Consider the following 16,480-nt stretch of genomic DNA (forward strand, 5'->3'; position numbering starts at 1 on the left):
CAGCAGCACAGGATGTCAATATGTTGAGGCAGATTTGCATCCGTAAAGAGCAAAGGTGAGTCTATAGCTAAAAGCAACTATAAACATGAAGACATTAGTTAATTTGATGTAATTCTTCACATTGTGTGCATATGCCTCAGTTGCCGAGTCTGACCTTTATTGGATAAGGCCTTTACACTGCAAAAATATGCAGTAATGCTTTTTTTCTTATCAAATGTTGTACTTGGCAGTGCAAGATTGTGTTGCACACCATGACATTCATTTCTTGAAATATACACTATGTAAAAATAACTAACAGATGTTTGCAGATTCTGCAGGCTACTGATGGAGGCCACTGACTGAACATTAACAGCTGGCGACGGACCTGATCATTGTTGAGTAGCAAATAATATTAAAATATTGTGAATTGAAGGGGGTTTGCAAAGAAAAGTTCCTTATTCTAAATGTTGAAACAAAATAGGATTAGAAATGCAATGATTATAGATTAGTTGTCAACTATTAAATATATTGGCAACTACGATGATAACTACTTTTGGTTTGAGTCTTTCTGAAAATTTCAAAGTTTCTTTCCTCCTTTGTGACTGTGATCTGAATATCTTTGAGTCTGGACAATTCCTTTGCTGAATGTCATCTTGGGCTTTGGGAAACACTGATCGACATTTTCTATCATGTTATAAACCAAATTGATTAATCGAGAAAAAATATATACTGATTAACTGAAAATTAAAAGAATTGTTAGTTGCAGTGCTAAATCTGAATTTATCAGCCTGTGAGACACTTTCCTGAATGTTTCAGCTGCAGTTAAGAAAAACAGCATAGTAGCACAACATGGAAATTATGTTTAGTTAAATGTGAAATTGCAATAAGAATATTTTGACCTTAAATTCAATCAATAATCATGATAAATCAAAAATAATAGTGATCCTAACTTTGGACATAATCTTGAAACCCTATGCACTGTTAGCAATAAGAAATTATATCAATAACATAAAATGTCATAATTAGCCTTCAAAAATCTGTATTAATCTATAAATACTAATAACTTACTGGCGGTTAGCAGTGGTGCTGGGAGGATTCTATTTAATAGTTTGTAAAAGAACCAATCGCCCGCTTAAAGGCTACCTTTAACGTCTGTAGTCCATAGATTGATTTACATCAATTTTAACTCGTTGGCTCAACACACACACACTTTACTGTCGGGTCTCGGGAAGCGTGCATAAGGCTCCAAAGCCCAGAGAAACGCATAATTAAAATTCGGCATTAAGCACAAAAGCAACAGATTCCCTCATTTAGCAGCATCATTAGGAACAACATGCAACGGAGAGAAGAAAAAAGAAATGTAGACATGGTGCGTACAGGATTATAGCTGGCGGTGCCACTGGAGGTGAGTGAGTGTGAGTGTGTGTGTGAGTTAAATACCCACCGGCCTGGATGATGAGCTTGGCGCACTCGTTGCAGGGGAACAAAGCCACATAGATGGTGCAGCCTTTCACATCAGCGCTGTTCTTGTTCATAATGGCATTCAGCTCTGCATGGCACACTGTGGGACAGAGCGTTGAGATAGTCCCCGAGTCAATACAAGACAAGTTTCTCTTGTTTTGAGTTCTAGGTTGGATTGCATCAAGTCACAAGCAAACCTTTGAAGAGACACAGGCATACTATACAAGAGCCAGGTTCCTAGGAGGTGTGTTTTCTATGACACGGAAGGAAAGGACCAAAAACACTTCATTCCCTCCTAAACGCACCATAAGCATAGACCCAGTTCACATTCATTATATTATTTATATTTGGTTGAAAATAGTACCAATTAAAACTTTCCACAGTGAGGCCTGTGGATGGTGGAGTAACCATGACACCACTTCTGGACAGAGATGCTGCTGTTGAATTTTTTCAATGCATTTTCAGTGCTTTAAAAAAGGCACCACAAACAAAATTCCACTCACATCAAGTGTATCGGGGTGGAGGTACAAGTCTCAGTCTAAACACCACTTGGTCACTCAAGTCATGGTGTTAATTATAAGTGGAGAAAGATGAAGATTACTTATTTGGCCTCAACACCACCATAAATTGAGCACTAAGGGAGAAAGAGAAACAAAGCGAAAGATATAGAAGAATTTGAGAGCATCTGATCGATGGAGAAGCAGAGACATATCTTTATTATTTATCCTCTACCACCCTCTACAGGCCAAAGTGTGGCACTTGAAGCATGGAGAGAACTGAAATACACACTTTAAAGCACACAAATGCCTTTCAAAAATGGTATCATGTTAATTAAAGTAATAATTAGATGATGACTATAGATATCTGGTGGATGAAACCAGGAGCTCCATGTTATTTTGCCATTAGTGCACATTTTCATCAGCCAACCTTTTTATTCCAGAAAAAATAAAAAACAAAATGATTACCCAAAAGAAAAGCGAGTAAAAAGCAGGAAGTGCGCATGCATTCTCACCATAAGGGTATTTGGTGTCAAGCCGGTCGTCAGCACAACGGGACCAGGGTAGCAGGTCATCATCACAGCCATTGGGCATACCATTGTACCCAATGCCAACTATCTTATTCTCCTGGTTGACTATACACGCGCCCACCTGCAGAGAGGGAGAGAGGTTCCACAGTTTTTTTACTGAATATATAAGTGTATCATGAAATAATCAATCATCAAATGCAGTCACAGTCACTACATTCAGGGGTATCTCACACCCTCTAAAGCAGTGGTTCTCAAATGGGGGGGTACGTGAAGGCACTCCAGGGGGTACGTGAGATTTTTAAAAAATATATATAAAATTAGCATCCATTCAAAAATCCTTTAAAAATTGTTATTTAATAAATATTCAATAAAATATAAGTGTAAGTTCATAAACTGAATTTAATGCAACAATGCAATCGTCAGTGTTGACAGTTTAATAAATCAGACACTGATACATCTTTTTTTCAACCAAAACTGCTTTGCGCTGGTTATTATTTATTTTATTTTATTTGTTTATTTTGTATAGCCCAGAATCACAAATTTGCCTCAGAGGGCTTTACAATCTGTGCACATGCGACATCCTCTGTCCTTCCCTCACATCGGCACAGGAAAAACTCCCCTAAAAAACCCCTTTAACAGGGAGAAAAAAGGAAGAAACCTATGGGAGAACGACAGAGGAGGGATCCTTCTCCCAGTTAGGGGGTACTTGGCTAAAAAAAGTATTTCACAGGGGGTACATCACTGAAAAAAGGTTGAGAACCACTGCTCTAAAGGCTTGGACATGAATACGAGCCCTTTAAATTCCACTTGCTTTATGGAGGACATAAATTTCTTACAACCATCATGATCTTTGATACATGAACAGATTGTAAAGCCCTCTGAGGCAAATTGGTGATTTGGGGCTATACAAAACAAATTGAATTTCTACAAGCCTAGTGCACCAAGTTATTCATATCAAAGTAATTCATATCAAAGTTATTGACACCCTAGAATAAAGACCCCAGATGATACTTTTGCAAGTCTGTCACATTGACACCTACAGTCCACCGCTCCACCTAGCCTGCACGTCTTTTGACTGGAGGAAACCTTTAGCATGGTTAGCTAAACGTCATGTATGAAAGCAGACCCATGCTTACTGCCCTCTTGTATCTGAGTTGTCCATTAGGCTTCCCTCTGCGATTTTTTAAACAATCACAAACACTTTTTGCTAAACAAATCAATTAGATACATATTTGTCAATAATCTAATTGAAACCGCGCTTTAACAAACACAAACACACACATACCTGTGAGCTTGGGTCTTTGCTCCTTTGGGCTGATAGAAAGGCTACAGCCATAAAGTACTCCGGCCATTCCAGGTAGTCATCCCTCTTTCTAGTTGCGCCGCTACAGAGAAACACACATAAGGACAGAGAGAGAATGAAAATGACATGTTTCTCTTAAGTCAAAAACTGCTTAAAGGTTTTGTGATAGATTACAATAAACAGTCACTTTAAAATACCAGAATTATCATTTGAAAAGAAGCTTATTGTTAAGGGTGCAACGGATCACAGAAGACTCGGTTCAGCTGGTACCACTGGACCACGGATCAGATCAGCAAAGAGATGGAGCAAATGTCACACTTCCGGATGTCCGGATCATATCTGCTGATACAGATAGGTATACAAGGCTCCAGACTATTTTTTTTTTAACAACCGCCCTGAAGTCAGTGTCACCGTCAGAACCTTAATGTTATCCTATTACTTTGTTAAAGTCATCTATAGTGGTTATTTGCATAAAATCACACAATTCAAATGTTTAGGAACTTTACTGTATTTTTTCCGTACAGATTAATCTGACATGCTATCTGCCCTATAAAGTACTCGAGTACTCCGCATCACTTAAAGATCCTGTGCCGGTATGCAGAACTGGGACTAGGGGACAGAAGCTGCCTGCCAAAACAGACATACAACAACCAGTCACATTTCAACTAGAAAACACATCTGGAAGCCTTAGGTCACCGTGAACAACAGTTAATTACCTATGCCAAGGTTCGGCTTGTGTGGATGTACTTGCATTATTTTTTTTGCTTTCATTAACACTGCAAGATTCATGTATATTCCAATTAATCAGAAAAATCTATTCCAAACTTGAATCCCTCAATTATTTATGCACTGAAATGAAAGACGTCTTCATGAACACACAGAATTCAAAACTCCAACTTCAAAACTCAGGGATCATCCGGGGAGCATTTGAATGCATCATTGTCTGCGCTCTCCGAGTGCCAGTCTGGTTTTCTTATTAATTGCTTCTAAATTGTTCCAGTGTGTTTGTGCCTCAAAAGTCAACCTCTGCTGCAGGTGACTGTCTGATATTAAGTGCCATGGGTTTTGGGCCAGTCAGTCGTTTCTTGCAAAAATCCAACAACACTAGCAGGTCAAACTTGTTATGTGACATCTGTAACTCTGTCAAAACATGCTGCACAACTTTACTTCCTAAACACTCACTGACTGTAAAGAGATTTACTTGAAAAATATATCCTACGTATTACTTGCAAAACATGTTAAGTTATGTTAATAAAGAAATCTGAAGAAAACAAAAAAGGATTATTATTTTAGGAAAGTTAGTTCATTTGCATATTGTGTAAAAGGAAAACAGACAGAGCAAAAGAGCAAATTTGTGTCTGTCCCTTTCAAAATTCAAAGAGACCCCTGATGGTGTGTGATCCTCCATAAGGACTGATGGTGTGTGTGTGATCCTCCATAAGGACTGAAGGTGTGTGTGTGTGTGTGTGTGTGTGTGTGTGATCCTCCATAAGGACTGATGGCCAACATTTCATCCATCTATTCTCATGGATCTATTAGAAAAGCACAGGCTGCTGAGAGATTTTGACTAGGATCCCCAATTCTAAAAACACTCATTGGAAAAAGAAACACTATAGTGAAGGCATTAGGGGCACATGGACAGACGCCCCACGTCACAGGTAACCTCTCCTCGTGGTGGTTCCCCCAGAGACAAACATTTAAACTAGTTACCCGTCTGGGCTCGTCTGCTGGCTCGTCTGGCTCTGCTCCATGGTGCTCCTGCTCCTGTTGCTGCTCCTCTGCTCTTCTCTGGACTTGTAGGCTGGTGTGTTTGAGGTATCACAGTCAGCCGTGGTACAAAGCTACGTCACACGACCGGAAATAGGGGAAAAAATCTCCCGCGTTTTAAGCGGGTGTTTGCGTGCCCCGATCTCTGCCTGTCAGGACTAACTCTCACTGCGTTTGGTAGATTACTCGAAGAACCCAGTCCCTCCACGACCACGACGCCCGGCCCTAGCTGTGAGCAGTGTTAGAGCACACAGGCACGGTCAGACGGTTCAGCCCGTAGACAGCATGCCATATGATGCTGGTTCCTGGCAAGGCTGCTAAGGCCTCAGGGACCAAGTAACCAGCCACATCACACGTCAATTAACCTGATAATTAAATACGTATATAAATTATAACGCATAGTTTAACCAACCATTTCATTGAAGTCATTTACAATGATACAATTATTGAAAGATTTAGATAAAAAAGTAAGTTAAATTGTATTTAGTATAAGTAACTTTAATAAAGTAACTGTATTGTAGTAGTAGACACTTCCTTTGACACTAACTAATGATATTCATTCATCATAGCAGTAAGGAGCCAGAGAATAGGTCAAAGAGAGAAAGAATAAGTATACTGAGGACACAATTCACTAATGTGAAGATTTAATTTGTTCAAATAGTGACGTTGACGTCTCCCGACTGGTGCTACCTTAAGACTTAGCTTTTGATAACTCTTATAGTTAAGGCTGGCTCAGGTTTGCCTTAGTGCAAGCCCTTGGTATGCTGCTAGAGGCCTAGACTGGAGAACACTGGGATACGGACCTGCAGACCCCAGAGGTATATATTTACAGGTTCTTTCTTTTGTCATTCCAAGTTTTCATGACTTTGTCAATCAATTTGTTTTTAATGACTGTAGTCCGTTTCTGTTTGAGTTAGTGCTTTTTAATACCAATGTATTGGGGTCCTAGAAAAAACAATTCCATCGTATGCAGTTTGAATAGATAAAATAGAATAGATAAATAAAACGTGGGTCCTAATCTATGTATCACACACTATCGGGGGTCCCAGAATGACTCTGTCAGTCATTCTGAAGGAAACATTCACAGATGCAGCACAGACCTCATGTGATCTGTCTATTTCCATTTAACACAATATGCAACTGTCACTTTCTTAAAATAATAATAAGTTTTTTCTTAAGATGTCATTCATTACATGAATAACAATTTGAGAAAAAATAAGTTAACCTTTTGCTTTGATGGTTGTTTCTTACAGAACTTCGTACAGAAGAGCTTGTGAAACTAAGAAACAACCTGTTCTTTCTTCTTCTACACAGGGTTAAAGTTTATACCACTGGTGGCTGGTTTTATGGATTTGTGTCAGTGGGGAGTGGAGTCAAGTAAATAAATGAACTAATTCTCTGTCTTACAAAAATCTCTGTCAGTTTTTAAGGAGACAGACACAGATGCATCAGACACAGATTTACTCATGTCTGTTTTTCTTTTACACAATAAGCAAATGAAATAACTTTCCTAAAATTATAACATCTGTTTTCTTTTTCTTCCGATGACATTAATTACATAACTTATGTTTTAAGAAAATACAAGTTAACATTTTGCTATGATGGTTGTTTCTTACAGTAGTTTGTTCTTTCAATAGTTACAGTAGTTTATTTGTTTAGCTGGGATTAGCTTCACTTGCAATCACGTCACCCAAGACACATGTTAATGCCAGGGCTGAACAGGGTCGTTCTTGTAGTGCTTTTTGCACAATCCACATCTCTGTTACACCTGTCTCTATATGTTCATCTCCTAACTTTTGGTCAATGAGGTTGCTTTGCTTACAGGATGTCTACAAAGGTGCTCTTTGTATGTTTCGGCTAATTGTCTTAAATCAGAACACATTTCATTAGCCTTGAAAAATGTCATGTGTTCATTGTATAAACAATGAAAAGTGATCCACAGAATAGACAACAGTGACTTCTGTTGTACTGACTGTGTGAGTTTTGAAAAAGTGAACACAATATTGGGAAATTAGCTAGCTAAAAAAAGAGAGAAAAAACAATTCAAACAAGCACCTTCCGTTTTTTAGATTTGTGCATTTATTTGCGATAATGAGAAAATAATTGACTGTGCCCTCATCAGGCGAGGCCTTAATTCATTGACATTCATTCAGTCATTTCAGTTGAGACTTGAGTTAAAAGCTACAACAGGAGTTTCTCTTGTCTAAAGTACAGATATATTGGTAGGAAAAATACAAAGCAAGCTGACAGGCAGACAATGGTTATAATTAGGTTAAATAAGGAACATTGACAATGCCAAAGCAATCAAAGAGTCCACCAAGAATGTTGTGATACATTTCATTAAACCCAAACTAAATTGATGATCATTTCTCATATTATATTTGCAGTGTTGTGGAAGATTCTCTGTTCTTCAGGAGACTGGAGGTGCTTTTCAACCTAAAATTTTCAGATGAACACAAACACACTCAAATTGTAAAAATGATTGAATTAATTAATCTGATATGCCCAACAGGATCAAGAAACATTCACAAGATTAAAGGTTGGAAGGGCAACCATGGCTGCTATTATCAAACCAAGATGGATACAGCAATGAGATCAATAACTAAAAACCCACCATGTGAAAGGAATCAGATCTTAAACAGAGCTACATTTTGTTTTGTTAGAGGGCCCGAACAGTCTGACACTGGCACAATTAACAAGGTTAGCCAGATTCGGAACTTGAATTGTGTACACATTTTAACTGTCAAAGCAGAAATAGGGAAAGCTAAAAACAAACAACATCAAGTAACATCAAGACAACCAGGGAGGAGACCGATTTCACAACCAGTAGGTGGTGAATGTTAACTCCTTTTCAGGGAAGTCTGGAGAACTTACATGTTGGTGATCCTCTCGAGTCTGACCTTGAGGTCTTCCTGGAAAAAGAAACCAGACAGACAAGAAAACATGTTTATTGCTCCCCAAAAAAATGTGGGCAAACTTTCCTGAATGTTGCAGCAGCAATCCAGAGTATGAGAATTATATACAGTATGCTACTTGTTCTGCCGCACATTGGCAAAAAATTAAAATGTAATGGATTTAGGAAAAGAAACACCTTATTGTAAGTCTTATTTTGATGCAATGATTTGTTAATCAGCGAGAATGTAGCACAAAACGATTATTTAAAAGTGAAAGTGCAATACAGATATTGTCTCTAAAGTCAATTTATGACCGTGATAAATAATTGAGTTCTCAATACTGTTCAAAATAATTGTGATTATCGTTCTGCCCATTATTGTGCAAGGTGAGGTACCAGCAAGTAGAGTTTTCCAAAATGTAGGGGCAACTGTGGCGCAAAAGATAGAAAGGGTCGATCCCTGGCTCCTCTAGTTCATATGACCTTGGAAAGACACTGACCAGACGCTGATGTATGCTACTTTTTGAATAAGACGTAACGTGTCATAATGACAAATAATGGTTCAGCCTGTTTGCATAAAAATCAAACCAATGTAAGCTTATACGCCAGACAAGAAAAAAACGGAAATCGACTCAAATCTTTGCAGTATACTGCAACTCAGTACTACACCGACATCTACAACCTTTTTTTTTAAATAAAGGGAACTGGAAGGTATTCTTATTAGCCCAACCCCTGTAAATACTGTGTCTTGAAATAAATATTACAACTAAAGTGATGTCATTTAATAAATTATGACCTAATCATTGAAACATGTTATCAATAGTGACAGCAAGATGAGACCTCTGTCTTACCTTTGAAGCATCCGACATGGAGGTGCAAGAAGAGGAGGAGTCAGATGACGGACATGGCAGCGGGATACTTAACTAAGATAGAGAGACGAGAAAGCAGTGGTCATTGTAAAAATGTGCTTATTCAAGGATAAATCCGAAAACTGGTTTATCGCTAGTTTCAAACTGATCACAGTTTAACCACTTGTGAAGGTGACCAACCCTACAGTTTAATTTATTCAAGAGTTTCCATCTATGAACAGATTTTGCTATTGTATAATCTGGTTAGTGCAGGGACCATCTTCACCATTCCTCCGTCCTTGACTGAGGGTAAGATGGAGCTTCATGAGGCTGAAGTTCTTGATGTAGCGGTCTATTCAGATGCACATTCTTACCTTACCGTTACTGCAATCGCAAGATGTTTTACATTCTTAATACATCAACATTACTGACTGCCTTAACACTGAATCCACTTTTTGGAGTGGAGTGCACATTCACTTTATTACAGTATTGATCAGGGTCCCGGTCCCTTTTTTCCAGATAAAATCCAGTAATTCTGTCTCCAAAAGAGACCTGTCTTCAGATGAAAGTTCTTCATCTTGTAGAGTATATAATACAGGGCTATATCTTTGATTGGCAATTATTTGTTACAACCCACCATTGCCATGTGAAGATGCCTGAGCATATTTGATAAGATTAACACATTAACATGCAGAACAACAAACAGACTACAAAACGAGACATTCAATGACTACATTCTACGTTGAGATTAAATTAAGATGAAATGTCACAGCATGTACACTACCTGTATGTTGCTCAGATCTAGTTTAGTCTCCAATAACAGCATTCTGCTCATCAGATTTTCCCAGCTCTCTCTGGATATTGTGATGACTTCTCCATCTCTCTGGAATAGAACATGATCAATATTAATGGTGGCTGCAATTGGTATGTTGGCGTCGGGCGGAACAGCGCCGCTTAGCTGCGTTACAATCACAACATATCAGAGTGAGCTATTGCTTTTATAAAATGTATAAAGGCAATGTGAGAGTTATAGCCACATTCCAATTGAAATAGTTTTTATTAATGAATAACAATACTCACAAAGACAACTGGTTAATCCATGAATTTGTGTTTCAAATGTTTTATATGGTTTCATTTATTGTCTTTATGACTTATAAGATTCTTAGCTGTTTTATAAAGCCTTTGTATTTATGTTTATTTTGATCTATCAGGGCATTGCCACCATTTGACAGGTTTTTCTACCTTGTCTTTGATGTATAAATGTAATTTCTGGTGGCTATGTATTGCTTTGAGCGGATTGCAGCTGTGCACAGCACTACTGCCCATACTAAATTTCCCTCTTGGGGACAATAAAGTTGATCTTATCTTAAAATCGTACCTCCTGGTCTGGCTCGCTGCCTGCACATATTGAGGCGATTGCTATGGAACGTAGTCTACACTAACAGCAAACATATATTTTTTTCATCACATGCTAGTGTTTTTTTTGATGCCTGCCGAATAAAGGAAATATGAAAGACGTAGATTAAAGAATGGCATATCAACCTTGTCAGTGATTCTCTGTTTTTCAAGTTCCTCCAGGCGTTTCTCCAGGATATTGAGCCTGTCCATCCCGGACAGAAGACTCCCTAGCTGAGCTTCCAGTGCTGAGAGCCTTCCCTCCACCTCTGATGACTGAAAGACGGTAGATACAGTTAGATTATTTTATATTGGCACGTATTCCAACTCCTCTGGAAAGATGTGGGCCGGATCAAGTGGTCCAGTAGGCTTTTAAACGTTTCGGTACAGAACTCAAACCACAGCATTGTAGCTTAAAGGTCACCGTGTTCTCATGGCCCAAATGTTGTTTCAAACAAAGGCATTTTAAATAAATATTAATGTTCTTTATCAACATTAAATAACGTCACAAGCTATTGCCTAAAGATGGGTTCAGACAACAGGAGTTTAGGGCCAATTTAACCTTTATCACCCCTCCTGACAATTCAATGTCGACAAACACTAAAATTGACACTTCTATTTCTCGCACCTCGCAGAAGAATAGAGAACCCATGTTGACTGCGTTTCCCAAGACTCCTTTACCCTTCTGCTTTGGTTTTTCCTCACTGCAAAGAATATCTAGAGCAAGTTGTAGCATCACATCAGCCCCCGTTTTGTTTACATCTGCTTCCCCATGAGATCACGTGAGAGAGATCATGCGAGGGGCTTTGTTGATCCCTTTGGCACAATTATCCTAATAATATCCTGTATAGTCTGCGATGTGCCATTACGATCAAACTTGAAGTGTGTGCATGTTTGAAATGAGAGACAAGAAACATTCTCCTTAAGTGTGTGATGCAACCCCATTCAACATCCGTTGGGATTTTAAAGCGACTTTGGTGTTTATACTGGTTAGATAAATGCTTACGGAAGGAATGTTGTCCTTCTCCTCCTCGCGTCCTGCCAGCTCTGTGATCCCATTTCCAGGAGAATTGGAGGAGTACACTTCATTATGAGAGGTACAGTTTACATCATGGGAGGAGAAGTTTGTGGGAAAAGTGGAGGAATTTTCTATGTGATTCATCACAAATGGCCTCTCGGGCACCTGAAACACATAAAAACACAGTGGTATTCAACTGAAGAGAAATTCATGACGCACATTTCTGCTCATTCAGTCAACACATCACACCTTTCTGTAAACATCGACCCCCCCTACCTGCTACTTGCTGCTCTTAACCTCTTGAGATCCTTGCTAATGCTGATAACAGCTGATTGCATTTACACAACAAAACTATGCAAGAATGTATCCATTCATAATAGACAAATAATTTGTTTTGTGTCTAGGTAATTGGCTTTTTAATTAGGTATCTGTATCGTTGAGAAAGCTGCCTTTTTGTTATTAAATTGTACAGAATATACACAACTGTTAATTTGTATGTGGGCTTACGCCTGCTCTGTTTCTCAAAGCAAACATATCAACATTAAACTCTGTGGTCAGTGTTGATGTGTGGATGGGAAAATAAAGTTATTGGCTTGTTAGTCCAGAGTGTGTGACATTACATTATGTCCACTGCGTTACAGTTTGTCCTTTGAGTGTGGTGCAATACTATACGGTACTGTGTACCTTTAGTTGCGGTATTGGACTCAACACAATACATACAGTGTCTGCTTCAGTCAGGGTTGGATGAGCTTCTCCTCGGTCATCCTTCTGTGAGGCAGGACATCTGACTCTCGGCTACAACACACATAAACACACAATTCTATTGGTTATGTTACAGATTTGCTGTTTGTTAAATTACGTTTGGTCTTTGGTCACATGATTTGTTTTAGTTCCAAGGCATTGAGTTACTGCTACACTTTATGACTGTGCGTGGCTGTCCCTTAGTAGTGTGACTGGAACACGCAGGCCATCTGTAGCCATAGAGCTTTGTGAAAAGAAATGTTCATTACCTTGACGATCATCATTAATATTTTGATCCTGAGCTGCCAGTCTAACCAACTAAGCTGGACCACATATGTCATACAACTTTGGGCATATGCTCTATTTATGCCTCAATTTATAACAGTAGTGGCAGTGAAGTTCTGGCATTTAAGTGGCAGGACGGCCTGTTGGCCGACTGGAAACACCTTGCCAGGTCTGTCTTTGTAATAGGTGTTTATTGTAAACATTGTACAGTGTGTTCCATCAATCCAGGGGCCTCGTTGTTGAATTGTGTTTGTTTGAAATAAATATGCAAATCAGAAGAGTGTTCCACATCTGGATGTTTAGCTTAAATTAATAACATCAGAACAGACACACCGTCTCCACAAAGTTGCATTCTTAATTATGCATCCCGTCATTTTGTGGGTCATTTTAAGTACCAGTTATTTAAAATCCTAAAATCAATTGGATGAAAGCTTATTCGAAAGCTGTTTTTTGAAGTTTGACTAAAATGCTTATTCTTGGGCTAGACTAAACTGACCAATGTTAATATCGTATCTGGTGAGTCCTTTGCCTCGCCTGGGCTGCAAGCTAGCAGGTGAGTCAACAGATCTGTTGTTGTTGTTGTTGTGAAAATCAAAGCACTTTCAGTATGGATTGGTAGTTGTTACTCACAGACTCAATCTATACATAGGCATACAAACACTTTTGTTTTCTTCCCAAGGAGCCCACATGAAAACTATTCTGTCCCTCAGCCTGGTGAAGGCCAGTGAGCTGGCCGCTGTCCACTCAGCTCCCCAGCAGCTGCTGATGACAGACGGACAGAGACTTTCACCGGAAACAGAGTCAGTGTTTTGATTGGATGATAGAACCTCTACGTCCCACTAATGTCTCGCTTACGTCGTGCTTCCAGTGGAGATTCCCAGTAAGTCAGCTGAATTTTGCCATCTACGGTGGAGAACTCAAAATACTTTGATGTTCTGCTTCTCAGGTGACTTGTTGTCGTGGTTATCTGATTAGCATGTTTTTTCTTGCTAGTGTCCTTTATGTATTAGCTTAATGTACTAATAGGTCAATAGACCATGCAATAGGTCAAGCTGTTGGTAAATTTTAAGAGCACGCCCTACTGGACTACTAGGTAAACTACTTTAAATGTGTGTTGCATTTACAGACTGTACATTTTTCTTTTGAAAAGGTCATTACAGTTTAAATGTTTAATGCTTTCCCACATTCAAACAAAAGTAAAATTTTGAATAAAATAGTGCGCGGAATACTACCTTGCATACAGGGTGCTGTGATTACTATTAACTTTAGCTTTAAAGTGGCCTTATTATGCTTTTCCACTTTTTCCCTCTTCTTTAGGGTGTTATATATATATTTGTACATGTAAAAGGTCTGTAGAGTGTAAAACCTGAAGTCCACGCCAAAAAGGAGATACCCTCCCATTCAGAAGCCAGGATGAGAAAAACAAGGAGGATTATGAGCATTAACGCATGTAAACATGTTGTAACTGTAACTTGAGATAAAAAATATGCACCCAGAAAATAGCATAATAGGGCCTGTTTAAATGAAAAATGATAACACAGGCGTGGTGTCACCAAGCAGAACTGATATGTTTAATGATCTTCATGAACCAAAACCCCAGGTTGCTCAATAAAAGACGGCAGAATACATTGATGCTTTTAATGTTACAGATTTAGGTTACAGATTATGCAATCTTCTTTAAGACAGACATAGAAACGCGTGGAAATAAAAATAAACCATTAAAAAGTTCTGTACCTTCTTCAGCTGGTTGTGTTTCTGCAGGACCAAGTTCATGATGTCACAGATGACAGAGATTTTCCTTTGAGAGAAACCCCACTGGAGGAACTGCTGCTTGGTCAGTACGGGTTTATAGTGAAAGATATCTCGCAGCACCTACACACACACAAACACAGTCATAGTTGAACAGACCAAGACAGGTTAGTAGAATAATTGTGAGTTTTATATAAAATTCCACTGTACACAAGTAGGTTAGAAATCACTGTGTTTCTTAGGGGGAGGGGACGAATGGGAATTGAGAAATTTGACAGCATTTCAAAATGCTGCATTTGTGAAAACACAGCGCTCAGAAGGTGTGTATGTGTTACCTTGTAAAGAGTGTCAGTGAATCGGAGGTCAGTTTTGCCAGTCAGCTCCAGTCCAGCCTCCAATAGCTGCTTAGCAAAAGGTGGAGAGAAGGAGGTGAGGGTGAAGCTCACAATTGGCAGAAAAGCAGAGGGATCTCCTTTGGAAAGGCTGGTGGAGAAACAATAGAACAACATGCTACACTGTTAGAAAACTGCAAATGAGGAGAATCTGATATGGAATGTTCAGCTGATAGAAAATGCTGCTGATGTCATGACTCGTGCTTAAATCAAGTTCATACACAGTTTTGTTTGGGCAAAAAGTGACACCAAATTTTATTTATTTACAGTGTAAAGGAATTGCATTAGACAAAAATTGTCAAAGTCAACAGACATATTTTGCTTAATGAAGTGAATATAAACTTGTCGGGAATTAAACTGTGATGTATTGATGATTTATATACACAACTATTTGTATGTGGAAATGTAATTATTAATTAATTATTCTATTATTGATCTGAATTAGTCTGGACTAAATGACCAAAAGTAAACCAAACATATTGTCTATGTGCTGCTCAGCAACATAATGTGTGTTGACATAGACTCTATATTCAAATACATAATTATCTGAACACACTTTGCTTTGTTATGTCAACTCACAGTTTACATTTTCAACTCACGGTTCTTATGTATATTACATAATGGAAGTGTGATAATGAATAATAAAGTGTGATGCCCCTCATTGTAAACAATGTCTGCCAGCCTTCACATCTAATAACCACCACTGTGTTTGTTGTAGATGTCTATATCTGGGATCTTTCTACAAAATAAAGCAGACATATTGAATACAAACAATATGCAGGTTTGGATGGTGGCCAAGGACCACAAGGTGAAACAGAGACAAACTGCGATTCCTTTTGGAATTAAAAGTTATGCCTGGACCCACGTGCAGAAGATGTCTTTACGTTACACTTGGACAATAGTGATGCCTTGTGGTGGTCAAATGTCCAATGTCTTTAACAAGGTAGGCAGTTTACAGTTGCAGGTTAGACCACCAAATACTTGTGTTTGTATGAACAAAACAATAGATAAACTATGTTTGAGTTGTCCCTGATTGTAAACTGCCTAATAAGTATTAAAAATCTATTTAATTAAATTTTTATTGTATAATATGTTGTATTTATTATCTGTTTCTATGTAGTTGAGCCGATTTCCCCCCATGGGGATCAATAAAGGAATATAATACTGTTGTAAACAGACTGATGTTCCCGGTGAGTTTGTGAGTAGGTTACCCGTTGTAGTCGACATATCCCGGGTACTTTATCGCCCTCAGGAGGGTTTCCAGTTTACGAAGACATCCTTGGACATCTCCGGTGGACATCATGGTTACCTGTGAGAGAGACGGGCCACGTGACCGGAGCCAGCCAGCGGAACTACAACCTGAGATGTGTTTGAATATCGATAAGAACTCCAATAAGCTCTCTGCTGCGGTGTGTTTCTTCCCGTCTGGAGCAGAGGAAGGAGCAGAAGTTTGTTTCTACCGCGTCATTAACAGCACGACACATGATTGGCTGTCGCACGACGCTTGACGTCAGTGACGTGGTTGCACGCAGTTTGACGTCAGTGACGTAGACTTTACGCACACACAAGGGGCCGAGGCTACAGGGGGTGGGGCCGAGGCTACATGGGGCGGGGTCTATGCT

The 16,480-nt window shown here is 38.9% G+C and overlaps 2 protein-coding genes across 2 annotated transcripts in view; both read right to left on the bottom strand.

The window, feature by feature from the left end:
• The window catches only part of LOC129095413 (deoxycytidylate deaminase-like), a 6,073-nt gene extending 438 nt beyond the window's left edge, over positions 1–5,635 (bottom strand). The window contains exons 1-4 of the mRNA XM_054603839.1: positions 5,481–5,635; positions 3,753–3,852; positions 2,453–2,588; positions 1,424–1,540 (exon numbers count right to left, since the gene is read on the bottom strand). Of these exons, the coding sequence (XP_054459814.1) occupies positions 1,424–1,540; positions 2,453–2,588; positions 3,753–3,852; positions 5,481–5,521 (394 nt within the window). The 5' untranslated portion in view covers positions 5,522–5,635. The remainder of the gene's footprint in view (positions 1–1,423; positions 1,541–2,452; positions 2,589–3,752; positions 3,853–5,480) is intronic.
• A 1,966-nt stretch (positions 5,636–7,601) lies between these two features.
• cep44 (centrosomal protein 44) lies at positions 7,602–16,305 on the bottom strand. Its single transcript, XM_054605067.1, has 10 exons — positions 16,070–16,305; positions 14,802–14,949; positions 14,452–14,589; positions 12,412–12,486; positions 11,680–11,856; positions 10,821–10,949; positions 10,063–10,161; positions 9,282–9,353; positions 8,412–8,449; positions 7,602–7,973 (listed from the first exon to the last, which is right to left on the bottom strand). Exons 1-10 carry the CDS (start codon positions 16,159–16,161, stop codon positions 7,913–7,915), a joined length of 1,029 nt encoding a protein of 342 aa, XP_054461042.1. The 5' UTR covers positions 16,162–16,305; the 3' UTR covers positions 7,602–7,912.
• Positions 16,306–16,480: the final 175 nt, after the last annotated feature.

This window comes from Anoplopoma fimbria, chromosome 9 (genome assembly GCF_027596085.1).
Source record: "Anoplopoma fimbria isolate UVic2021 breed Golden Eagle Sablefish chromosome 9, Afim_UVic_2022, whole genome shotgun sequence".
Lineage (NCBI taxonomy): Eukaryota > Metazoa > Chordata > Actinopteri > Perciformes > Anoplopomatidae > Anoplopoma > Anoplopoma fimbria.

Coding starts and splice junctions, on each gene's coding strand:
- cep44 (XM_054605067.1), bottom strand. CDS start 16,161: ATGATGTCCACCGGAGATGTCCAAGGATGTCTTCGTAAACTGGAAACC. Junction 12,487..14,451: donor AACACAACCAGCTGAAGAAG/GTACAGAACTTT, acceptor TGTGTGTTGTAG/CCGAGAGTCAGATGTCCTGC. Junction 10,950..11,679: donor AGAAGGACAACATTCCTTCC/GTAAGCATTTAT, acceptor ACCGTCTTTCAG/TCATCAGAGGTGGAGGGAAG.